Below are 27395 nucleotides of genomic sequence, written 5' to 3' on the forward strand. Positions count from 1 at the left end.
GGCTGCTTCTTGAGTGAGGCTTGCTAGTGCTTTCGAGACTCCTTTTGCTTCCGGCTGTAGTTGGATCCCCTTCCTATTTACCAGTGTTTCTTTGGCAGGTATGGGCAAACCCAATGGGGCCGCTGCTGCGAAACTTGAAAAATATGCACGTGGATCTTTTGGGTCTGGGTCGGGGGAGGCTACTGGTGCTAAAAAACCTCCAGTGCCGCCTATTGACTCCCCCCTGCTGTCTGTGGATGACTCTACTTCTACTCATGAAGGGGGCACTTACGTCGTAATAACCTGCACTGCATAGGTCTGCCTGAGAGAGCAGAAGGCTCTAACCCTGAAAACTTCAGGGTTGGTGGCTGTATTTGGTAAGGAGGTCTTTATCACTCAATTTGCGGTTAAACGTGCTCACCACCTTCCTCCACAACCTCTGCAACCTTTATAGCTAGGATGCTCCATTATAAAGACGGAGATACTGTACGCTGCCTGGCTCGGACTAAGGGCCCATTTAAACATGAAAATCACCCAGACTCTGTCTTGCCTGACTTTGCACATGACGTTCAAAAGAACAGAGCACAATTTATTCCAGTGAAGTGGAGGCTTTGGGATCTACAACTCTGTTACTTTATGTTGTTTCCCGCACAACTGCAGGTGGTCGCGGATGGCCGCATGCACTTCTTTCCCAGGCTTGGGGAGGCGATGGACTGGCTAGATGGTAGGCCTAGGGATGCACCACTGGAAAGATGAAAACCCTTAGTCGATGCTTTGATCCATCCCTAAAGACTGTGCTTGGACTCCAAGCTAAACCGTAATGTTTACTGATATTATGACTTTAAGGATCACTATTTTCAAACATGTTTATTTTGTAGTGTGTGGAGGTTTAAATACTGTAGGGAGAGCTCTGTGTTACAAGTTAGTGGTATATGGCTCTCAATTAGATAAGTATTGGGTTATTTTTAGGGATCAAGTGTACCAAAAGATTTTCTTAGGTATACGGCGTGGGGGAGGGGGGAGGGTTAAAGGTTAGGTTATTAGACGTAGTTGCCGTTATTCTGATAACTGTTATATTAAGTTTTATTTCACATTCTGCAATGTTGGATACATTGTTTCCATTTCATGCATTGTATTGTTCTCTCTGGGTTTTCTTCTCTCACGATGTGTATTCCTGTGGTGCAATTTCCATGTTGTTTTTACTTTGACCCTTGTGCTTCTTTGGGGGTCCAAAAGGTGGATGCTTGACATTTACCCTGTCTTAAGTGATGGGTGAGGGGAGGGGGCTTTCCTGGAATGTAAAGGGTCTTAATGACAGAGTCAAAAGATCCATAGTGCTGGCTCAGACAAACAAATACAACCCTGATATAGCATGCCTGGTGGAGACTCAGTTGGTAGGAGGCTGAGTAATGGCTCTTAAAAAATCCTGGGTAGGAAGGGCCTACCATGCTGTGCATACGCCTCAATCACGGGGGTTGTCGATTCCAGTGAGAAAAACTTTACGGTTTGAGCTAGGACGAGTCCAGTTAGAGCCCTATGGATGTTATGTCTTTATCTTTGCCCTGATAGATAACTCCTCCATTATTGTCCTGGAAGCCTATGTCACCCACCTTTCAAGGTCCTCAAAAAGGCTTCTAAGTTTATAAGTTTATAGTAGTGTCCCCACATGCTCCAGTAGTGTGCATGGGGGACTTTAATATGGTTATGAATTTCGGCCTTGATCGTGGCGGGAAACAACCTCGGGGGTTAGGAGGGGTCTCTCTCCATTTGTCAAACTAGTGGCGGATATGGGGCTGGTTGATGTCTGGAGGGCTTATTTTCCTACACAGCAATATTTCTCCTTTCACGCTCTCACTCATAACTTCTCTTGCATTGACCTGGCTCTGGTCTCACATAGTCTGGTCCGCCTCGTCACATAGGTCGGTTACCTCCCTAGGGGTATATCTGATCACTCCCCTATGCTGCTTGTCAATGCCCTCACCCCGAACACTGGCATTAAATTCAGGAAGCTTAACCCATTTCGGCTCACCCTTATGGGGGTGGGTAGTGACCTAGTGGCGGATTGGCCTCCTGTCCGTTGGGATGTCCTTAAGGCCTTCCTCAGGGACACCCTGATTAAACTAGGGATGTGCACCGGCGATTTTTGAGGTCTCGTGTTTTGTGTTTTGGATCCGGATTTTCATTATTTTTGGGGTTCGGATTTGTCTCGCAAAACACTTGACGAAAGGTCTCAGTTCGGATTTAAGGTTTTGGATTCGGATTTTTTTTGAAAAAAACATAAAAAGTTTAAAAATCAAGTTTTTGGGCTTATTTTCACTACTACGCTATTATTAACCTCAATAACATTCAATAACAAGCATTTCCACTAATTTACAGTGTATTCTGAACACCTCAAAATATAGTTATTAGTCCAAAACGTTGCAACGAGGTATCTTTCTGGACTGCGTTGAGGAGTGGGTCACCACAATATATATAATAAGAAAACCATCAACTTGTATGATTCGCAGCAATAAATGTACCTGGACTGCGTAGAGGAGTGGGTCACCACAATATATATAATAAGAAAACCATCAACTTGTATGATTCGCAGCAATAAATGTACCTGGACTGCGTAGAGGAGTGGGTCACCACAATATATATAATAAGAAAACCATCAACTTGTATGATTCGCACCAATAAATGTACCTGGACTGCGTAGAGGAGTGGGTCACCACAATATATATTAAAAACCCTGAACTTGTATGATTCGCACCAATAAATGTACCTGGACTGCGTAGAGGAGTGGGTCACCACAATATATATTAAAAACCCTGAACTTGTATGATTCGCACCAATAAATGTACCTGGACTGCGTAGAGGAGTGGGTCACCACAATATATATTAAAAACCCTGAACTTGTATGATTCGCAGCAATAAATGTATCTGGACTGCGTAGAGGAGTGGGTCACCACAATATATATAATCAGAAAACCATCAACTTGTATGATTCGCAGCAATAAATGTACCTGGACTGCGTAGAGGAGTGGGTCACCACAATATATATAATAAGAAAACCATCAACTTGTATGATTCGCACCAATAAATGTACCTGGACTGCGTAGAGGAGTGGGTCACCACAATATATATTAAAAACCCTGAACTTGTATGATTCGCACCAATAAATGTACCTGGACTGCGTAGAGGAGTGGGTCACCACAATATATATTAAAAACCCTGAACTTGTATGATTCGCACCAATAAATGTACCTGGACTGCGTAGAGGAGTGGGTCACCACAATATTATTAAAAAACCCTACACAGGTCTGAATTCCACCCAAAAAGTTTATGGACTGCGTAGTGTAGTGTTCCCCACAATATTATTTAAAATTTTTGCAGCAACAGTCAACGTTGTTTAATATCTGATACACCTCTATCTGGACTGCATAGTGGACTGGCCCCGGTACCCAATTTGGTACCGGGGCCACAATACCTCCTCCAAACATGGTAGAGACCATTCGTCATTGAGATCCCATCAAGTATGTTAAAGACAACCAGGGTCGAAGTGTTATTGGTTGACTTTGTAAACCAAAAAACTGTCCCTGTTGCACATAGTCGTGCAATGAAGACTGACTTTTTCATTTAAAGGCACCATCTTTCAAGTGTAGTGTTTGTAAGTCTAAGTCATATTATACTTTTGGTAAAATTGGTTTATTTTGTTCCTCTTTATGGTAACTACTAATAGAATTAAAGTATTAAATAGAAGCGGCAGTTCCTCTTTATGGGAATTAGTAATAGAATTAAAGTATTAAATAGAATTAAAGTATTAAATAGAGTGGTATAGAGTTGTAGTGTGGTATAGATAGAGTGGTCCCCACAATATAATAATAAAACCCTCAACTGGTCTGAATTCCACCAAACAAGTATCTGGACTGCGTAGTGGGGTGGCCCCGCTACCCAATTTGATACCGGGGCCACAATAAAATAAATACACCCTCAACTGGTCTGAATTCCACCAAACAAGTATCTGGACTGCGTAGTGGGGTGGCCCCGGTACCCAATTTGATACCGGGGCCACAATAAAATAAATACACCCTCAACTGGTCTGAATTCCACCAAACAAGTATCTGGACTGCGTAGTGGGGTGGCCCCGGTACCCAATTTGATACCGGGGCCACAATAAAATAAATACACCCTCAACTGGTCTGAATTCCACCAAACAAGTATCTGGACTGCGTAGTGGGGTGGCCCGGTACCCAATTTGATACCGGGGCCACAATACCTCCTCCAATTTCCAAGTGTAGTGTTTATAACATCTTAACACTACACTAATTCTAGCACGTCAAAACCTCTTGTTTTAAATAATGACAGGGCATTTAACTTTTGATTTAATTTATTGAATTTGTTGGCATTTTCTTTTACTTTTTGAACATGGCAAACGACTGTTGAATGGTCACATAATGCCAAAAAAAAAGTTGCAAGATGGAATTGTCCTTGGGCCCTCCCACCAACCCTTATGTTGTTTAAATAGGACATGCACACTTTAACAAACCAATCATTTCAGCGACAGGGCCTACCAAACAACTGTGGCTGAAATGATTGGTTTGTTTGGGCCCCCACACCAATAAAACAATTCATCTCTCCCTGTACAAACTAAACAGGCTCTACTGAGGAAAGATGTCGACCTCATCCTCAACCTCTGATTCCTCTCCCCCTACAGTGTGTACTTCCTCCTCCTCACACATTATCAATTCGTCCCCGCTGGACTCCACAACCACAGTCCCTCTGTACTGTCTGGAGGGCAGTGCTGTACTTCATTGAGGAATTGATTATTCATTTTTATAAACATCATTTTTTCAACGTTGTGAGGAAGCAACCTCCTTCGCCGCTCACTGACCAGGTTCCCCGCTGCACTAAAAACTCTTTCCGAGTACACACTGGAGGGGGGACAACTCAGTTAAAAAATAGAGCCAGTTTGTACAGGGGCTTCCAAACTGCCTTTTGGAGTTCTACCACGTCACTACCTCTAGTTAATTTAGATTGCAAGGCTTGTAAATATAAATACTTTGAAGATAAAAAAAGCAGGCTGCACAGACTGTGCAGCTAGAAAGTGAAATTAAATGGACCACGTTACTTTGGTGGCTATCTATGCCCCCCGCCCTACACTTGTAGTTGAATATAAATAAAGCAGCCTGCATAGACTGTAGAACTAGAAATTCAAATATACAAAGAAATGGACAAAGGCAGTTTGGTATCTGTCTGCATCAGATCCCCTCTCCACTAGGAGTAAAACAGAAAACTTTTCAGCCGTTATATAATCTAGAATATAAATAGAAATTGAGAAAGGCAATTTGGTATCTGTCTGCATCATAATCATCAACATCCTCCTCAGCGCCAGCTACATCAATATCCTCCTCCCAGTGTACAACATTCACACCTTCATTAGCCAAATCTGTAACTGGACTGTGGGTGATCCTTCCAGCATATGCAGAGGGCGTGCTGCAAATGCTGGATGGAGTCACCTCTTCCCGTACAGTGATGGGAAGGTCAGGGTTCACAACCAACAACACCCTTGGACTCGCCTTGGGGATTTGTGATGTCATCTGTTTAGAAGGCAGAGTTCTTTGCTGTTTTGTTGTTGTTGCTGACAGCATAACTCTCTTAAATTTTTTGTAGTGTGGGGGAGGAGGGCTTAGATCCTTGGGTGAAGCTGGACCACTAGTCATGAACACGGGCCAGGGCCTAAGCCGTTCCTTGCCACTACGTGTCGTAAATGGCATATTGCCAACTTTACGTTTCTCCTCAGATGATTTTAAGTTTCTCTTTTTGCTATTTTTTGAGAACTTGGGCTTTTTAGATTTTACATGCCCTGTACTAGGAGATTAGGCATCGGGCTTGCCAGACGACGTTGATGGCATTTCATCGTCTATGTCATGACTAGTGGCAGCAGCTTCAGCATTAGGAGGAAGTGGGTCTTGATCTTTCCCTACTTTATCCTCCAAATTTTGGTTTTCCATTATATGTAGCACAAGAGAGCGTACCCCTAAGCCACACACACTCGGCAAAGCCTTTAAAAATTATATGCGGCACAGGAGAGTAGCACTGGACTTATACTGCTGAATCAGTGAACTTTGTAATAGCAGTACCACTGGACTTATACACTGCTGAATCAGTGAACTTTCTAATAGCAGTACCACTGGACTTTTACTGCTGAATGTGTGAACTTGGTAATATTGCAGTACCAATGGGCTTATATACTGCTGGATTGGCTTTGCAAATTTGGTTATAATTATTTTTTTTTAAAAAATTTTATTTAAATTTTTTTTATAACTTTTTTTTTATTTTTTAAAAACTTGGGAATAATGGGGAAATAACTATGCCCTTAGAAGCACAGAGCACAGGACACAGCACCACTGGACTGAACAGGACCCAGCGCAGGACCCAGCAGCACTACTGAACTCAGCAGGACAGAGCACAGGACACAGCACCACTGGACTGATACTGCAGAATGTGTGAACTTTGTAATATTGCAGAACCACTGGACTTTTACTGCTGAATGTGTGAACTTGGTAATATTGCAGTACCAATGGGCTTATACTGCAGGATTGGTTGTGCAAATTTTGTTGTAATTAAAAAAAAATTTAATTATTTTTTTGTATTTTTTTTAAATAACTTTTTTTTATTTTTGTAAACACTTTGGAATATTGGGGAAATAACTATGCCCTTAGAAGCACAGAGCACAGGACACAGCACCACTGGACTGAACAGGACACAGCACAGGACCCAGCAGCACCACTGACCTCAGAAGGACAGAGCACAGGACACAGCACCACTGGACTGAGCACAGCACAGCACAGCACAGAACTTAACTGAACAGCACAGAACTTAACTGAACAGCACGAGATATAGCAGGACAGAGGACCACCTAACACACCCTCCCTCTACACTGATCAATGCCCGAGTGAAGATGGCGGCGACTAGCGGGGAATTTATAGGATCCGAGTATCGCGAGATCCGACAACGGGATTATGAGTCAGAGCCTCAGTTTCAGATTTGAATTTGGCGCCAATACCCGGATCTGTCTCGGATCCGACTCGGATCGGCAACGTTCGGGTGGGCTCGGATTTCATAAATCCGAGTGCGCTCATCTCTAGATTAAATGAGTCGAGGGTCGCAATAGGTACTCTAGAGAGGAGAAATTTAGGTTAGAGCAGGCTTGCAGAGATCTCAAACAGACTTACCTTTCTACTCGAGGGTTGGAGGATCGAGTGCATAGCTCCATGCTCAAAAATCTTGGGCTGCTCATTTGTTAGATAAAGCCAACCGCCGGCTGCTCTTCTACAGGCACACTGTATATGCACAGGGGGACAAGAATGGTAGGCTGATGGCATATTTGGCGAGGACAGAACTGCAAAACACCACGGTATCAGCCATGACCAATTGCTCGGGTGTCATTCATTTTCAGACAAAGCAGATTCCGGATGTTTAAGGGGCTTACTACTGTGATTTCACCTCCAGGATGAACTACACCATGCAGCAATTGCATGACCATCTGACCCACATACATCTCCCTAAGCTCTCCTTGCTTGAGGTGGATTGCCTGGAGACTTCTATTACTGTAGAGGAGCTAGAGGCCGCAATTGTAGCTTTTCCCTGTAATAAAGCCCTGGGCGTTGATGGTCTTCCCATAGAGCTGTACAAAAAATTTGATAACTTCTTTGTCCTCGCACTTCTGGATAGATGTAATGAGTTTTTTGAAGAGGCTGTTTTACTATCGTCCATGTCAGAGGCGTTGATAGCGGTCATACCTAAACCGGGTAAGGACCCAGTGCTCCATGATTCATACAGACCTATTTCGCTTCTGCCAACGGACATCAAAATCCTAGCTAAATTGCTGGCTGTGCGCCTGAATAATAATCTCCTCGTTGATCCACCCAGACCAGATAGGATTTATGCCTGGAAAATCTACAGCTATTAATTTGAGAATGCCGTTTACCCATCTTCAGTAGTTACAGATCTGACTTACCCGACTACTATCTCTTGTACCTTGCTATACAGCTCAGTAAAAGACCGTGACCTGCACCTCTCCCGCAGCAAAACCCATACTTCCTTGCGGGGTCTTCCCGGAGAAGACCAGGGGGAGCATTAGACTCCGCACCTTCTACTTGAGCTGCGCCAACATTAGCAAGTACTCCTCATATCAGAATTGTGACACCGTGGTTGTGTCCTTGGATGCAGCAAACGCATTTCGACTCTGTGGACTGAGAATATCTTTGGGAAGTAATGAGACGATTTGGATTTGGTCCCAGGTTCCTGTTCTGGGTTCAGTTGCTGTACTCGGTGCCAAAGGCCCTACTTAGTGTTAATGGCCACATTACCTCGCCTTTTGCATTGGGAATGAGCATGATACAGGTGTGTCCTCTGTCCACGGTTCTGTTTGCCCTTGCTATTGAACTCCTTGCATGTCTCCTTCGAGCAGACAGGGTTGTCGAAGTCGTATAATTGGATGAACGAAAGTATATTGGTTAATATTGTTTTGCCATGCGATTGCGATTCGTACGCCACGTAACACGGATCCGTACGCCACCTAACACAGCGCGTGGTGCGATCGCACGGTAAAATACGCACGTACACACTCGCATTACAACATTTAGTTATTTATATAATTCATATTCATGCTAGTCCGTTACACTGTAATTTATGAGCAGATAGTATTTGGTTTATTATTAGTTTACATAATATGATTATATGTACACTTCAGTGATATTTAAGGTTCAGCTTATAGGAAAGGTGTCATGTCTAATATCATATTAATCCCCTTTACATCAGCAGCTGTTCAGTGCATTCGGCGAAGAGATCGCACATTGCATACTCTAGTTATTGATGTTAGGGAATAAACTTTTAATATGATATTAACTGTCAAATGCTAATGGACTGATTGTAATTGGAGTTTGGCGGGAAGAACAGAGCAGTTTAGCGGGAAGAACAGAGCTCATCCCCTGGAGAGACCCCCACCTTGGATTCCTTAGATTGAATCAGCCTATGATGTGTAACCCCCTGGACCCTCCTGATGCCTGGACCAATAGAAGCAAGCTATACCACCTGCATTGTTTCACTGTATCTCTGTTTGCATATAAGCAGTAGCTCTCATGTAGTGTTCAGTCTACTCTCATCACAGTATTCAAGGGTGAATTACTGTGCACTGGTGCCCGTGGTTAGCGCAGCGGTATGTATTTATCTTTTGGTATTGACTGTACTGTACTGTATTATATTACAATCATGTATTGAATTGTTAACTTGTTACATCTGCTAAAATAAATCACTTTGTGCATTAGAAACACAATACAATCGCTTGGGCAATGCTTATTTGAAAACGATACAATTACTTTAATAGGGTTGACAGAACACGCTTTATGCCAACAACATACACCTGTTTCTGAGACACTCGAGTAACTCCTTGGTGAAGTTGCTGCTGCTGGTGGAGGAGTTTGGTGGACTCTCTGGCCTGCAGATTAACTGCTCGAAGTCCTATTAAAGTAATTTTATCGTTTTCAAATAAGCATTGCCCAATCAATTGTATGTGTTTCCAAAGCACAAAGTGATTTATTTTAGCAGATGTAAAATAGTCAACAATTCAATACATTATTATATTATGATACAGTACAGTACAGCACAGCCAATACCAAAAGATACATACATACCACTGCTATCGCATGCGCTCGCTGCGCTAACCACGGGACCCGATGGACAGTATATCTGCTTAGAATACTGTGTCAGAGTTGACTGAGAGCCATGGGGAGTGCTGCGATGATTATATACAGTACAGTGTTACACAGTGAACAATAGAGATGACGTAGATTGTTTCTATAGGTCCAGACGTTGGGTGGGTCCAGGGTAAACAGGTCATAGGCTGATTCAATCTAAGGAATCCAAAGGTGGGGGTCGTCTCTCCAGGGGGTCTGCTCCTTTCATAGCCAGCATCATACAAAGGTTTATTCCCTAATATCAATAACTAAAGTATGCAATGTGCGATCTCTTCGCCGACTGCACCGGACAGCTGCTGATGAATAGGGGATCAATATGATATCAGGCATGACACCTTTCCTATAACCTAAACCTTTAATAACACTAAAATGTACATATAATCAGATTATATAAACTAATAATAAACCAAATACTATCTGCTCATAAATTACAGTGTAACGGAACCAATATGAATATGAATTATATAGATAACTAAATGTTGTAATGCGAGTGTGTGCGTATTTTACCGTGCGATCGCACCACGCCACGTGTTACGTGGCGTACGGATCGCAATCGCTCGGCTAAACAATATTAAACCAATATACTTTCGTTCATCCAATTATACGACTTCGACAGTCCCATATTTTACCCTTTAACAGGGTTCTCCCTGTGGCCCCTGCTAATTCCTAATCCTTACATTGGACCCTAAAATTTAAATATTTAGGAATTTGGATTACAAACTCGCTGATTACATATCACTTAACATTGACCCGGTTATTGGTTATTTCAGGCCAATATATCAACCTGCACGAGACTCCCCTTGTCTATGTTGGGCAGAATTAACTTAATTAAAATGGTCCTTCAACCCGAATTTCTATACCTGCTCCACCATTCTCCGATGAATCTCCCAAAGTGGCTATTTTCCAATTTCAATAAATACCTGTCCTCTCTGGTCTGGGGAGAGAAACGGGTGAGAATTAAGATGGCCTCTTTGTGTCGGTCTCGAGCCTTGGGAGGGCTGACCGTCACGGAATTTAGAGCTTATCACATTGCCGCACAGCTAGCGCACCTGCAAATAAGGATTGGGGATGCCCCGACAGCTGACCTGGGAGATGAATTGGGTTTGACAGGGTCCCCATTCAGGCCTTGCTGGGGACCCGACCCTCTAGGATGGTTCCACCGCTGCTTAAGCAGGCGGTGATGATCTGGAATCTAATGCAAGGGACAATGGACAGCATAGGTGTAGACCCGGACACTGCAATATGGAATAACTTTTCCCTTTCTGAACTGTTTAAGCTGAGACAGTTTCCCTGCTAGTATACTCTGGGTATAACGTCTCTTGGCCAACTGCTCACTTCTCAGACAGGTATGCTCAGCTAAAAGCATATCAATATTATATGCTAATGTCCTTTCTCTCCTTGTTTATGATGACCTGGGCGGACTGCAGCTGGGGTGGAAAGTGGATCTAGGTCCCCTGTGTGACGATGACTGGAAATATATGTTGGACAGTGCTAGGGAGGCAACGTCTTGCACCAGATACAGACAGGTGCAGCTGTATATTCTGCACGGCATATACTACTCCCCACAGAGGCTGCTAGGAATTATTCTGTATGTCCGAAATGTAGGAACTCTCCAGCTACCTTTTAGCACCTGCTTTGGAGTTGTGCTGTGGTTTGAAGCTTTCTGGGTGGTGGTGGTGGGTATACATGACACTGGTATCACTGTTCCAATGATGTACCTCAAGACGTGTGTGTTTGGACTGGGTCTGGACCTTTTGTTGGGTAAGAGTGCAAATCTGTCATGGTCACTAGGAGTCTCGACCTAGAATTTAACAGAATATACTTCTACTCACCAGAGCGGCTGGTCTTCTCCAAGAACTCCCGCAAGGAAGTATGGGATTAAGTGGCTTCCACTGTGCAGGTCGCGGCCCTCTGGAGAGTATGGTAAACTGACGGATACAGCTATACACGATGGGAGCAGGGACCTCCTTAGGCTGAGTAGAAGGAGCAACACTAGGAGAGTAGAAAGTCTCTGGGTAGTAGGAGCAGTACTGACACAGTGAGTATAGAATGTAATGACCAATAGTAGCGGAGAATAAGTAGTTCAAGAGTAAATAGTATGCGGATGAACTGTGGCCGATAGATGCATCACTAACGTGGAGTAAGACTTGTTCAGGCTGCCAATGCAATACAAGGTAGCGGAGTAGTCTGCGGCTGACAGTTATTACCACTGATGCGGAGTAAAGACTTAGTCCAGACTGCAGTTAAGATACAAGGTAGCGTGGAACGATCTGCGGCTGACAGGTATTACCACTGGCGTGGAGTAGAGACTTGTCCAGAGCAGGCAGGAACCACGAACAGGAGCAATGAACTCCTTGGTTACCTCAGAGGAATGAGGACCGAGAACAGGCAAAGGTAGTAGGGCAGCAGGTGTCTTAAATAGTGAGAAGTGATTAATCATCCAATAAGGAGAGGGACAAGGTTTTATCAGTCCTTAGGTCTGCACATGCGCAGATCCCTGGTCAAGATGGCGGATGGCTGCGGCGCAACACAGGCGCCAGCAGAGCAGAGAGAGACCTAGCTCTTGAATCAGAGGAACCAGCGATCTGGTGAGTGACAAAATCGATATGTTGGAACTGAGAAGGAAAAAAGACCGCACTAGGTTGTCCAATATACTTCCACTCTAATCACTGCACTAATTAGGCTGGGATAATAGTAACTATCCACTTGTGGGAAGGGTGCACCTGATCATAATTATTGAAAACCACAAATAGAAAGCAAAAGAAACCAGAAATGATCATATGGGGCACTCAAATGGACCAAAAATGTCTGAAAATTACTGTTAAATATATCTTTATTAAATAAACTTGACATAAAAATTCTAATAGCGAAATATTAAAAAGTGTAGATGAAATGCAATTAAGGAAAATATAAACTGCTAAAATAGACAATGAAAATTGTCAAGCCGCGTCACTGCTTTGAATCATATTAATACCATATATTTGGTCATGAGTACGTGTCCTAACTAAATCAATGTAATTATTTGGATTGAAAACCTCGTATACTAGGGATATACCTTCTTTTAATTATCCACTATGATGGACCCTTTCACTGAGGGATTCTGAATACTCTTTGTGAGCTATAGAAATAATAAATGCTGTTTATTCATGATACATAAGCAGCATATAACTCATGCATTTACACATCTGCTAATCGATGTGATATTAAATCAAGGTGATCATATGAGCATGTGAAGGTCTTTATGCAGCAGAAGTGTATCATCCTCAAATGGTCCCATTCATAAAGAGGGATCAGATTAATATTGAGTATTATTACTTTAAATTAACTTGAGGGAAACACTGTTTTAGCTGTACACATTCGCACAGGCAACATAAGAATCAATAAGCAGACATGAGATCAGTCTGCCAACCTCATTTGCATGTGTTAATACACAGATGGATTCTGGGTAAAATGTAAAAGACGTTATTCAGAGCTATTTTAAGCCCTTAGTGACAAAGTGTGACTAATTTTGATCATTTAATTATGAGCCACATTGAGACTTTCAGGTCTTGTGGATAGACTACCCAAAAATTGGCATAAATATAACTATCGCTAGTTTAGCCCTCCATATTCATTTGCATATGTTCAGTCCCCTTATCATGAGCATGATTATTTGCAATGGGCACAGTGAGTTATAAGTTTCTCACTGAAATAACAACGTGATAAATGGAGAGCTATATATTCTTAACGAAGATGGTGTATTAGGGCTAGTGGGTTAGAAGTCTAAGAACGAGCTACGAGGATTTGCTGGTCACAGTATTAAATAAATAGTTTGTAGAAACACTAGCAGTGAACGCGGCGTCCGCCGACGCGCGTTTCGCTAGTAGCTTTATCAAGGCAAGCCGAGCGTTAGGCTTGATTGGCTATTTAAAGGGGAGATCCCTCCCCCTATACTGACATCATTCCTAGTAACGCTGTGGCAACACTACGGTAACCATGGTTACTAGTTCAACCCGGATATCATGTCTTAATGTGGTAAGGATATCAGTGTGAACTGAATTACGTAAAAGGATTAAGCCCGCTTGGACACTAAATCACACAAAGGGATTAAGCATGCTTGGGCACATTCATAATTACCTTAATAAGAAGGAATATAAGTGGCGCTGGAAATAGATGGAAGAGATTGATAACTAATTGATAACCATGGGGAGTTGGGTCTATGATATAGCCAAGGTATGTAAGCACATTTACCATTGCAAAATAAGAAAGTAAAGTTGATCAATTTATGATATATAAAAAATAATAATCAATAACAAATAAATTGCAATATAAAAATAACCAAAACATTACACCAACATTAGAGGTGGAGTAATGGCTGATTAAGTAAATAATAACACTAGACCAATATATACTATGATACATTATAGCTAAAATTAATTAAATCTGAGATGCCAAGTCCTAAGATGAATGTAAATAAATAATGACATCACTTTTGGACATAATTAAGGTGTACAGTGGAATGTATTTGCCATGTATTGTGAAAAAATACGTATAATAATTGCTGAAACAGCAAATGACCTAGATATGTGAAAAAAATATATATATATTAAGGCATAGTCAGTTATTGCTGACATTGTAATGCCAGAAAAAGTTTTGTGTTGGTGAGCCAAAAAAAGGCTGGGTAATGAAACTGTGAATTAACTGTATATTCATACATTATAGTGAAAACCATAATAATCTAAATGTAAGACGGTCTTAATGGCCGATAGTTAAGGTGAAATAAAATACCAAAATAAATAACTTGGTGAACAAAAAGTGCCACAACAGTGATGAGATAGAGAATTACAATTGTATTAATGTCAATAAACCATAAATGAGACAATGGTAAATTGTGAGAAACTCCTCCATATAATTTGGTATACTTGATTACAGTGCCAATATGTGTACCAATAATATATCCTCACATTGTGACATATCCCCAAAAGGGGAATTATATCACAAAATAGGTTTTTTATAAAAAGGCTGAATAACTGTTGTTATCATTCATACCATTTGGGGCTAAGCAGCCCATTAGGAAAATCTGTTTTGTCTCCCTTCGTAACAATTCTGTATGAATGTCCCCCCCTCTCAATCCTAGACTCACTTGTTCCATGGCAAATGCCCTTAGAGCCTTATGGTCACTATTATGGAATTTCAAAAAAATGTTTGGCCACTACTGAAAGTTGTCTCAGGTGGGCTCTATCATGCGCAGCTCTTTTACTATTTCCTATGTGTTCCAAGACCCTTTTCTTAAAGGGTCTACTGGTCATTCCCACATATTTCATATTGCAGGGACATGAAAGGCAATATACAACATTTATGGAATTGCAATTTAGGAATTTAGAGATTCTATAAGTCCTTGCGAACTTATCCTTATACTCCTTGATCTGGATCATATTAGGACACGCCTTACAAGTACCACATCTGAAAAAACCATTTGGAATATTAGATATCTTTTTACCAGGTGTTAGGTAACTTTGTACTAAATGATCTCTAAGATTTTTTGATCGTCTCCATGTTATAGAGATTCTATCCTCTAAAACTTGTTTGAGATCTTCATCTAGTTGTAGAATGTGCCAGTGTTTTTGTAAAATCTGTGTGATGGCTCTCCATTCCGAACAAAAGGTTCCTACTAGTCTTAATTTGACGTTCTTCTGGTCCACCCCTATTTTATCAATATTTGGGTGAATTAGAGAATCTCTATTGAGCTTGGAAACATTATTTTCAGCTGTTCGTATGATGTTATTACTATATCCTCTTCTCCTAAGCCTGCATTTCAATTCCTCCGATCTCTGTTTATAAGTTATAATCGATATGTTACCAACCTCCTTGCACTGGCCAAAGTCATCATTGCCAGAACATGGATGGCACGGGAAGGGAAATTTTTTTCCCATCTGGATAGACCTTGTTAATGAGGCAGTGGGCCATAAGCGGATTACGTACCTGTCCCACAACACTGTGCCAAAATACTTTAAATTCTGGTCCAGGTGGGCAAAATTGTGGCTCGCAATTAGGGAGCTGGCAGCTGACTTTGACCCCGATTGAGAGTTCTTCATGCTTATGTTGTACAGGGGACCTCTACATCCACATACTTACATTTTTGCCTCTGGGCCTCTCATGGTGTATCATTTACACCATGAGAGGCCCAGAGACACCATCGTTTCCTTATTCCTTTGCTATCCTGGAATGGGATGGAGCTGAAGTATATAGGATCAGAGAGTCAGCTTCATGCACCAGAATAGAGTTATTATTATAGAAGACGGTTTAATACAACTCATGTCACACTGTTTTAGATTGAGAACATTTTTAGTTTAGGAATGTTTTTCTTATTTGTATTGTTTTGTTTTTGTTTTTCCTTGTGTTTTCAAAATACTCAATAAAAATATTTGATTTAAAAAAAATAAAAATCAAACAATATGATGTCCTTTAGAGCGATAATCGTTCATCGCTGCAGCATACACACTAATGCGATTTTATCTTTTGATTGGCCCCATAATCAGCTGAAAACCCTGTAGTGTGTAACCTGCCTAACAACTGCACATTCTGTACCCTATTCAAATCTACATTTAAATCAATTAATTTCTCAACCAACTAGAAACAATTTAAATTTCTACAGTCATTTACTCCTAGACTGAATCCTATTATACTGCCCTAGCCAAATGCATAGTCCTGGTATTTTGTCTGCCATTTTGAGCGACTATGCAATAGTGGTTTGTGTACTTAAAATCAAACTTTTAAAATCCAAAAATTCTAGAAAATTCAAAAACTTCAACCTCCAATATTTCCTTAATGGCATTACCAACTGTCCGTGGTATTGAACGAATTTGATATGACTTTAAAGGGGAGATTCAATTTAGTGCAATAGTCCACAGAGGCTGAAATCTCCTCTTTTTTTCCCCCGCACACCATAGAAGTGAGAGGAAGAATTAGCCAAGATTCCTTACAGTAATATCCGGATATCGCGGCCAATTGAATCACTGATTTAGAAGTGTTCCAGTGGAAGTTCCTCTTCCTATATGTCACCCCTGCTCCAAAAGCGTGGCGCTCACTTTCCCAGGGTTTTTCTTTATTCTAACGTAATCCTACGGATATAAAGATGCTTGTGGAACATATCTAAACTAAGAGGTGCTATTGATTATCCTATTAACTAGACACATACAAAATACATGCACTAGGCAAACCAGAGCAGCAGGAGTTCAATACTAACCTGACCATTTTTATCAAAACACTTCAAATCCTGCACAATTCTGGAAGGTCATAAATCATTAGTTGAGCCCTCCAGGCGCCTAGTAGTGTCATGAAGCATGCAAAACTGCTAGTCATCCGTATCCTTAAAAGTGGTGACAATAAGTACTAACTCAAACTACAGATTTATCCTTATACTACCTGTTATCTTCAAAGTCATGGAAAAAATGTGTTCCTTTCCAGCTCAACAATTTCTACAAAACTACAAATTTCTTCAGTCCGCTTCATTCTGGCTTCTATCCAATCACATCACAGTAACATCCCTATTAAAAATCTGCAATAAAATTCAATGTGGTATGGATCATGGACAGTTATATGATGCAAAGACATAGACCTATCTTTTGCAAAAGACTTTTGATACTGTAGATTACACTCTATTGCTAAGCAAGGTTATGTGCAAAGGTATAGCAACTCATGCACTAAATTGGTTTCACTTCTACTTATTAGGTATATCACCCTATGGAGAAGGTTACTGCAAAACGCAGTGTAGCAATATTTAATGTGATCTAGACGGACAGAAAGGACACCAGAGAGGGTGTTATAGCGCAAGGGGTAAGTGAAAAGGCTGCAACAGGACACTAGTGAGAGTGTCAGATATTGCTGAAAACCTGCATGTGCGGGGGACCCTCTGGTCATTTATACCCACACCAGAGAGCTAGTCAGGGCAGAGGAAAGTGCAAGTGAGGAAGTGCATTACCCATCTACGCACCCCAGAAACAGACACACAGTCACTGGGGGTTACAAATAATTCAAAATACACTGCTTTTGAACATTAATACAACACTATCCCTGTTATTTAGGACAAATGCTAAGTTTGCAAAGTGTCTATTACCAGAGGTACAGATAACAGCATATTTCAACTCTAATCTAACAACAATACCCAAATCATCCAAATTATATTCTAATGACCTGTTCTATAAAAACAAATGACCAGAAAGTTCATCACATAACATATGTTAATACCATACTATGGGAATGCATCTCAAACTCACATTAGCAAACAAGATACATTCTACAACACAATCTACCATTTTGTATTGCAATTAATCTGCAGTACCCACCACTGCAACATGCTTCACTGAATGTCCTTGGAATTCAAAGTCAAACCAATACAATTATCTGTCCAGACTTCTAACTGCTGCAGCACATAGCACTTATCACCTTAGATTGACTTCCAGTAACTAAAATAAAAAATGGGGATATGCTTGCTCTGTAAAGGGTAACTGTTCCTTTATTTTTTGTTTGTATTTTTCTAATTTAAACATTGGTAGGAAATGAATTATAACAAAAATAATAATGTTGCAGGACTTTTCCCAGATTTGAAAAATTTGTTATTAAGCCTGCTTACTGAACTTACCATTTACTAATGTGCCATTGCTTTTGTGTCTGTTCTACAGATCCTTTATCTGCTCCTGAAACCCTCTTGCCAAGCTTATGGAGGAGTGGTGATCCTCTCACAATACTAAAACTTGGGGATGTGAACTAGTGGTAAGAGAAGGATTTAACAAAATTTGGGTCTCTAGATAAAAGGACCTGAACTTGACAAATCATTTGTTCATGCTTAATATCAGTAAATAAGGCTTGATAACCAACAGTTCTTAAGCAAAATAAGCAGTGATGCTTACCCTGAATACATATTCACAATACAGGTGTTGGAACGTAATACAAACAATCCCTTTATTAGGGATAAATTAGCAAACATCTGGATCAAAATATAGCCACTGAAAATCAGACTGGATTCACACTTTTGCTTTGCAATGTCCCATCACAACAGAAACCACATTACTGCCTGAGATAAATTATATCAGGCACTGGGAATGTTTATCACACCAGCATAGCGTAGAAGCAATGTGTTCAACTCGCACACATACTTATAGGATAAGTGCAGGTGTTAAATTGTAAGTAAGCGACTAAGCTATCAGAACACCATACAAGCAATGAAGGTGTGATATGTTTTAAAGAGCCTGGTGCCCAGTTTTATCAATAGGGCATAAAAGTCAAATATTCTGTGGGATTGATATTTAACATATAGTGGGATCATATGCAATAAAATCCCAGTTCATTAAAATAATATCCACAGTATGCAAATAACTGGCTTTTATTTCGTGCCATGATTTCACACACTGACCTTAGTTTCCTGATGAATGATGTTGAATGTGACAATGCCTTTCTCTACTTTCAGTGTGCTCAACTGAGCCAAGTATGGTGACTGATCTGGGCGAAAGAGTTTCTGTCTTCTGTATGAAAAGGTGGAAAAATGTTACTTATTAAAGGCTACAGATGTTGCATTACTGGGTTTGTAAAGGTCTGAAAAATTGCTGTTCCCTGGCTCTTTAATCTCTCTAGATCACTTTAGCATCATCATATTCACAGGTTTGCTGTACTTCTGAAATGTGTGAAGTAATAGGTAACTTACGTTAAGTAGACATTCTAGTTATAAATCAGGTATATTGGGCAGCACGGTGGCTAAGTGGTTAGCACTTCTGCCTTAGAGCACTGGGGTCATGAGTTCAATTTAAATCATGGCCTTATCTGTGAGGAGTTTGCATGTTCTCCCCGTGTATGCATGGGTTTCCTCCGGGTGCTCCGGCTTCCTCCCACACTCCAAAAAATACTGGTAGGTTAATTGGCTGCTAACAAATTGACCTTAATCTATCTGTCTGTGTGTGTATTAGGGAATTTAGACTGTAAGCCCCAGTTATCACTGCACAAACAAAATTAAAACCTGAATCAATTTTATTAGAGTTTACCTGTAAAATCCAATCTGGCTGCATGTCTTAAATTTATTCTTGTCCTCAAGAAATACACTGGAAAGAAAATCAATATGTTTGTGTTTTTAATATGCAATGATTTACAAATTATACAGTTCAATATCCTGTTGATACTCACTTGAAAACATATTGCCATTAATGTCACTCCAAGAGGCCAAATACACTCACATTAAAGCAACAGCACTGTAATGAAGATTTCCCCACACATATATCATACTTGCCAACTCAACCAGAAAGTTCGGGAGAATCCTGAAGTCCATTTCTCTCTCACCAGGCCCCACCTCTGCTGCACAAGAACGCCATTCACAGTAACATGCAGCGTTGAATCAAATCTCCTCATCATGGTCCCATCAATGCGATGTCACAAATCGCACCATTGCACAACAGGACGGCGGGCCGTATTGATGCAAAACATGCCACAACCCCGCACTTACACTTTTGATTTCCCTAAGTGGAGGTCCAAAAAGTAGGTCTTTTATGTAAACTCTAAACATTCGCAACAAACGGCATAGGGATAGATCTGTCTATCAATTCTACCAATTAAACTTCCACATTATTCTGGGGTTTAGTTGTATACTGTGTAAACTGCGAGAGGGGAATCATTACAGTGACTGCCTCAGCATTTGCCAAGCAAACCAAAGCGTGAGTAATTAAATGCTAACTCCAACCTGATCCTCTCTCCTCCTTAGATGGGCCCTGTTCAGAATTGGAATGCCCCTAAAACTATACATTTCTTATTCATGCAGTTCTCTAGAAGACTGGAAAAGCTATATACAAGATAGATATATGGCTCTACATATCAGGCTGTATCTGTAGGGTTCTGGTTGAATAGAAATAACGGGCATACAAGGGCAGTTTGTATGTCACTGGCCTCACACCCTTAAGAGAGGATTAATCCCTTATATTCTTATTTTGTGAGGCAATGCTAGTTTATTGTAGGGGCAATACCTTTTGTTTTCAAAGTTACCTCTGCACAACTGACTTCTTGTTTTTTTTTAGTCTATTAAGGCTCACAGACATGCGCCTCTTTCTGAAATGTCCAATAACAAGGAACAATAGCTTGCATAGCAAATGTAAATGGAGAGCCAAACATACTATGTTCAAATATGTTATTATACAGTTATTCTTTATAGTACATGTTCACAAAATACACTTTTATATGATGTAAACGGTTATGTACACCATTAGTGTATTGAGGTACACAACAAATGTGCTTTTCTCTGAGATGAGTGATAATAGAGAATTAGAGTGTGCAGTCAGTAACAGTAAATTAAAATAGAATGCCAAACATACCAATTTCTGTCAAGGTATGGCAACTTTTACAAATATGTGTGTGATAAGGAGTTATTTTGTATACGAAAATATGTATTTTACATTTAATAGCTCTTGAAATGCAAACTGGAGTTGACCCAGTATAAAAGTTATTGCAAGATTACAAACTCTCATGAGCAGAGTCCAGTTCAGCCTTTGTATTATCATGTAGAAATATGTTATTGTACAGAGTTATACATTATGGTGTCAACTCTTATTGCTATACTTTCTACAGCTTTGCTACTGCCCTTCCTATCTGCAGGACAGTGAATTAACCAAGATACAAGATTGTGTTGTAAGTGCAACACAATGACCTCCACAGTAATAGTGAGGCAGCATGGTGGATTAGTGGTTAGCACCTCTGCCTCACACCACAGGGGTTATGAGTTTGATTCCCGACTATGGCCTTACGTGTGTGGAGTTTGTATGTTCTCCCCGTGTTTGCGTGGATTTCCTCCGGGCGCTCCGGTTTCCTCCCACAATCCAAAAACATACTGGTAGGTTAATTGGTTGCTTTCAAATTGACCCGTCTGTGTGTGTGTGTTAGGGAATTTAGACTGTTTGCTCTATTGGAGCAGGGACTGATGTGAGTGTGTTCTCTGCACAGCGCTGCGGAATTAGTGGTGCTATATAAAGAAATGATGTTGATGATGATAGTACACACAGAAACTGGACAGAAAAGGCTGAATGTCTATATAAATGTATTATATTATTGAAATACCAACATGGTATGTATAATATCAAATCTGTTATTTTACATTGGTATATATATCTGTTCCAGAAATTGGAAACTTACATAAATATGCAGAATATGCAGAATAATTCAGCGGTACCGCCAACAAAAGGAACGAAGGTGAAATACAAGAGAGACAAACATAGCAAAATGAAACAACCCTTTGGAGTTATGCTTTTGTTTTTTAAAGTACTCAACCCTTTTATCCCACTTGCCTTACCCCGCAAGAGGATCATTCGATTCGGAGCCCTGTGGGGCTGCTGATTCCTGGGAGCTCATGTGTCTTCAGTCAGGTGTCTCCTTTTCTTGGCTATTTGTCCTTTATTTTGCCTTCACGGATGTAAAACCTAGTGCAATATTATAACAAATCAACCGTTCCGCAATTACATATATACCCTGAATATTATATTGAATAAATCCTTATTATGAATTTTATATATGCCTTCCTGCAGTGTAATAATATAGGATTATGTTCATAGTTCAAATATGTTTTTGAGCATATATTTATTGGTAATGACAAATTGCTCCCCTTTTACAGAGGTTCTATTCCTCCCCTCTGTTACTGGAATGTAGCCACAGCTCCTGAAGCGCTGGCAGCCTAAGGAGCAGATCCATCTGCGTTGCCAGACCACCGTGGGGTGTCAAGTGAATGCAGCTCTTAAACTAAATGGTAATGGCTCCTGTACATTCAGGAGCCACATTGGCAGTGTACATAATGAGTGGATAAATGAATTCCCTAACAAGATCTCTCTTCCACTCCTCTCTCACTGTCAGCGCTAGAAATGAGTGGTACATGGGGGAGATGTACCCAACTAGCTGTGTTTGTACAATGACAGCCATTTCCATTCCGCAAAGGACTTGCATTTTGCACTAGCTTAGAAACGGTGTCTATGGATCTCATCCAATACTTTTAATGGGACACATTTTACGCCTCCATTTTGCACTTTGGTGGAGAAGTAAGTTTCCCAGGCGCACCTCAAGCAATGTAATAAAAAGCGTAACGCACACAAAATTGACACCTATAATAAAGACAGTCTTGATATCCCCTCGCATGTTAAATTTAAGTCCTAAAAAGGTCACAATCAAGCTGTATTTTAGGAGAAAACTAAAAAGTTTATTTTGCTGAAAAGGGATCTTATAAAGTAGTAGGAGGTTGGACTTTGATAATTGCTCATCTTCTCTGCATACCTAACCAAAGTTATATTACCAGTGTGCACAGGGGCAGACCTTGAATTTTTTTTTTTGAGTGGGGGGGAGCTTTGCATTGACACGCCCTCCTTCACTCTGATTGGTTGGTCCCAGCTGGTCCCGCACCTTTCCCCCAATTATCAGACCTCTCCACCTCAATTTAATGGAATGAAGATTGCTTGCTGGGGGGGGGGAGGTGATTGACCCAATCAGCCCACTCGGGATCCGCCAGTGAGTGTGCACCTTGTTGTGTGCTGGATTGGCCATACCTTTCACAGGTGGAAAGCAAAGGTGTTTTTGTGGTGTACATAAAAGTCCACTTTCTAAACTGCCTCCATTGTATGCAGGCAACAGGTCTATTTTAAGGTTACAGACAACAAATAGAAACCCAAAAGCCATAATTCTTCACAAAACAGTAAAAACCTTCATAAGGCATATTTTTCATATAAGGTTGGGAACTTTCAACTTGGGTAATGTACTCCTAGTACATGCATTAGAAAACAATTTATCACTTGGTATGTTCCTGTGTCATGTGTAATTTGTGTCAAATTGTATCTCCTAATAAAGTTAATTGGTGTGATTTGTCACAAAATGAAGTGTGAGTCAACAGAGATGCACCAAATAGTGACACACTCAGACTGTTTTAAACCAAAGTGATAGTCTAGTCAATCACAAGTGTAGCTAGCTCCATATGACTTAATATATTACAGATTATGAAACATAGCAGATTTATAGCAGGTTAGACTATGAAAGTAAAAAATGTAAAGTTAATCATTATTCTAGCACCACAGGTGGTGTTTTTCATGCTGTTCATGGAATTGTAAAAATATGCAATACTAAACTTCCTGATTGCCAGTAAGAGCCTCATTGGTTGCTATAGGTTACTGCTAATTTCCATTTTATTTTAACTTAGTAACCTGCTACTTGCTCGGCTCTCTATCCTAAGCGGCTTCTACTCTGTCAACCTAATCTCTCCTTCTGCTCATCTTCTCCCAAACTACTGCTCGATACAAGTCATTGTCATCTCAACAATTGCCACAGAATGATCTCCTGAAGCCAGCTGCTCAGTGTTCATTCCTGTTTTATGTTATGAAACAGCAGATGAGCCCAAAGAAAGGAGAGAAATTCTGAACCAGTGACCAGAAGATGAAGCAGGGAGGCTGGGTATCAAGATGAGATAACAATTTTCCCTCTGTAGCGGTTTGGCACATAAAAATATGTTTGTGTACAGGAGTGACCAGTCGGTTGGTAATATGGAATTGGGATAGCAGAATATAGGGGAGACATGTATTCATATAGGAAGCCTTGGGGATGCGTCTTCAGAACATACTGAACCATTAAGAATGTAAACTATGCAATAAGTTGCAAAACTTGATTTTATACCCATTATAAAAAACAATTACATGGTGGCTTCATTGTTGCTATTTTCCTATAGTGATTATACACAGTGGTCACAACTTCTCATTTACTATCTTTATACATATGAAAACCTAATGATGTAGTTATTTTTAAAAGCTAAACGTTGTGTGCTGTCTGTGCTCCATATGATCTTGCAAATAAATTGCAGATAGATCAAGTAGTCCTGGTCTTCAGCTCTTCTCCTAAAGGAGGAGTGCCCCTTTAAACCCCATATGGATTCTTAGGGTGGATGGGCATTAATTCAGACGCTGCTATTAAATTAATTACTGAGTCACTTACACTAGACATTACATAGTGGCCGCCAGCTCTCCTGTAAGTATGTGGAATATATCACATGCACGATTAGCGCTGTCATGGTATTTGTTTACCTTCTCTCTGGTATCCGGTCGCTTGATGGTGATGTTACAGGAAGTGACATGACAGACTCCGGGTGCTGTGACTGGTGATGGCGACTTCAGGCTGCTGGAGCTTCTTGTTTCTGCTTCTGACAGCTGTTTCGTACTTTCATGTCAGCCAAGCCGAAAACGCGGAGCCTTCAGTATGGAGGGTCCCGCTGTCCCTGGTGAGTGAGCCTGGGCAGTGCCACACTTCTAGGTGGTGTGTAATGTATAGCTATAGTTATTCAGTATATTGATATGGTTATATAGGTATAGTTATACAGTATATAGTTAGGGTGTAGGTATATAGATATGGTTATATAGGTATAGTTATACAGTATATAGTTAGGGTGTAGGTATATAGATATGGTTATATAGGTATAGTTATTCAGTATATTGATATGGTTATATAGGTATAGTTATACAGTATATAGTTAGGGTGTAGGTATATAGATATGGTTATATAGGTATAGTTATACAGTATATAGTTAGGGTGTAGGTATATAGATATGGTTATATAGGTATAGTTATACAGTATATAGTTAGGGTGTAGGTATATAGATATGGTTATATAGGTATAGTTATACAGTTTATAGATATGGTTATATAGGTATAGTTATACAGTATATAGTTAGGGTGTAGATATATAGATATGGTTATATAGGTATAGTTACAGTGTACATTTTTTACTTGCCAGGTGATCTGAATCTATATGAAGATCAGCTGCTTGAACTGGTCTCTCAAGATATGTTAATGAAGTGTGTTGTTAGACTTGCTATACTGTGTATTATTTAATTACAAGGCGGAGGTGACCAGGGATTTTTCTTTGTGACAGTTCGGAAGCTTTGTTGTATGGAACCAAACCATATTTGTGAATGGCACTAACATAAGCATTTTCTGCATTTTACTCTTTATTTTGATGTTTTAAGTAATGTTACTTTGTCACCTGTAAATAGAATTGTGCATTAAGGCAAGACTTGACAAATCCTAGGAACCATGGAGCCAACGTGGTACATTATTTTGTGCCCCCCTGAGTAAGGGTTTTTTCTTTGTTTCATATGTCTCTGATGCATTTCCCTTGTTGTTTTATTTTATACTTGTATCACTTCATATCACATTATATGGAAACACTGATCCCAAATGAATGATAATCAGATAATAGGAATTATACATTATAAAACACTGAGTACAGGGGTTAATTACGGATACTCTTTTAATAAAATAAAGTCCACAGAAACTGCTCTGACTAAATTCACTAATGTTCTGCTGTTTACCAAATCTAAAGGCAACTATTCCCTACTCATTCACTTGGACCTATCTGCAGTCTTCAACACAGTTGATCATCCTCTTCTGCTGCACACCCTACGCATCATTGGCCTTTGACACTGTCCTCTTATGGTTCACCTCTTATTTCTAACCGCTCTTTCTGTGTTTCAATCTCGGGCTCCTTCTTTCCATCTTCTCAAATTCCCGTAGCAGTCTCTCAGGGCTCCATCCTCGGCCTTCTGCTCTTTGTGGTGTACAAACTGGGTGAATTTATCAGTTCCTTCGGTCTCCAATAGTCTTCCTTCCCTAAAAACTATCCTCCCCTCCCACCCTCTCCATCACTATTGGCAATGTCAGCACTCCCCTCTCCCCCAAGTTTGATGTTTGGGTGTCATTCTTGACTCCTCCTGCTCCAATCCATCACCCAATCCTGCCCCTTGCATCTCCACAATATAGCTTGTATCAGATCCTTCCTTTCCATTGATGCCACAAAAACTGTCATCCATTCTCTGATTTGCTAATATGGAGCACTGCGCTCCGTCTCACATCTTGGTAGTGGCGTCTCCTGTGACTTGGTGTACATAGGAAGTGGGGCAGCCTCCAGATGTCCGCATTGCTCTACAGAGCATGCACAGACAGGAAATTAGGCTCTCAGTTTTGGTCCTTCCAGTGACAGTTGAACTGTAAAGACGTTGTTTTGTGTAAATATATAGTGACCAGCGGCACAAAAAATATATATGAGCAACCTGTTCTCTGAAATTGCCCACAATATAAGCTTACCATCTGCATATATGAATGTACTATAATAGAGTTAAGTACATTAACTGCATAAGCTTGTCATACTGCCTGTTTATTGCAGTAGTATCAACTGTGAGCAACTGTATATGTGTATATTATCTGTTACAAGTTCTGAAATAAAACCAAAAATTGATTAAGTCTAAAAGCTTCTTGTGGTTTAACATCTACCACCAACACCGCTGACACCTATTACATATAACAAGTGCACTGATAATAGATTTCTGCCAATATGATCATCTCCCACCTTGATTACTGCAACCTCCTCCTTACTGGCCTCCCCCGCACCTGTCTCGCTCCTCTTCAGTCTCCATACTTAATGCTGCAGCCAGACCAATCTTTCTCTTGCCGGTCCACATCTGCCTGCCCTCTCTGTTAAGCACTGCACTGGCTCCCCCTCCATTACAGACTCCTCTCAAGCACCTTACCCTAACCTACAAAGCCCTATCTAACTCCGCTTCTAATGTCTCCAACCTCATCTCCATTCATACTCCTTCTTGCCCTCTATGGTCAGCCAACGACCACCGCCTCACTTCACTATCTGGTTACTACG

General features: G+C 40.6%; 2 protein-coding genes across 4 annotated transcripts in view; one reads left to right on the forward strand and one right to left on the reverse strand.

Moving 5' to 3' along the window:
- GANC (glucosidase alpha, neutral C) overlaps positions 1–24843 on the reverse strand; it is a 68487-nt gene extending 43644 nt beyond the window's left edge. Inside the window, exons 1-4 of one of the 2 annotated variants that reach the window (XM_075192589.1) lie at positions 24773–24843; positions 22018–22144; positions 19733–19789; positions 19111–19219 (exon numbers count right to left, since the gene is read on the reverse strand). In XM_075192589.1, coding sequence (XP_075048690.1) covers positions 19111–19219; positions 19733–19789; positions 22018–22076 — 225 coding nt within the window. In that variant the 5' untranslated portion in view covers positions 22077–22144; positions 24773–24843. Of the gene's footprint in view, positions 1–19110; positions 19220–19732; positions 19790–22017; positions 22145–24683 lie in introns of both variants that reach the window. The other variant, XM_075192590.1, reaches the window with a different exon arrangement.
- Positions 24813–27395, forward strand: part of TMEM87A (transmembrane protein 87A) — a 68775-nt gene continuing 66192 nt past the window's right edge. For both annotated transcript variants that reach the window (XM_075192591.1, XM_075192592.1), the window contains exon 1: positions 24813–24966. In XM_075192591.1, the coding sequence (XP_075048692.1) occupies positions 24850–24966 (117 nt within the window). In that variant the 5' untranslated portion in view covers positions 24813–24849. The remainder of the gene's footprint in view (positions 24967–27395) is intronic.

The sequence above is a fragment of the Mixophyes fleayi genome, chromosome 12 (genome assembly GCF_038048845.1).
Source record: "Mixophyes fleayi isolate aMixFle1 chromosome 12, aMixFle1.hap1, whole genome shotgun sequence".
In the NCBI taxonomy this organism is placed as follows: domain Eukaryota; kingdom Metazoa; phylum Chordata; class Amphibia; order Anura; family Limnodynastidae; genus Mixophyes; species Mixophyes fleayi.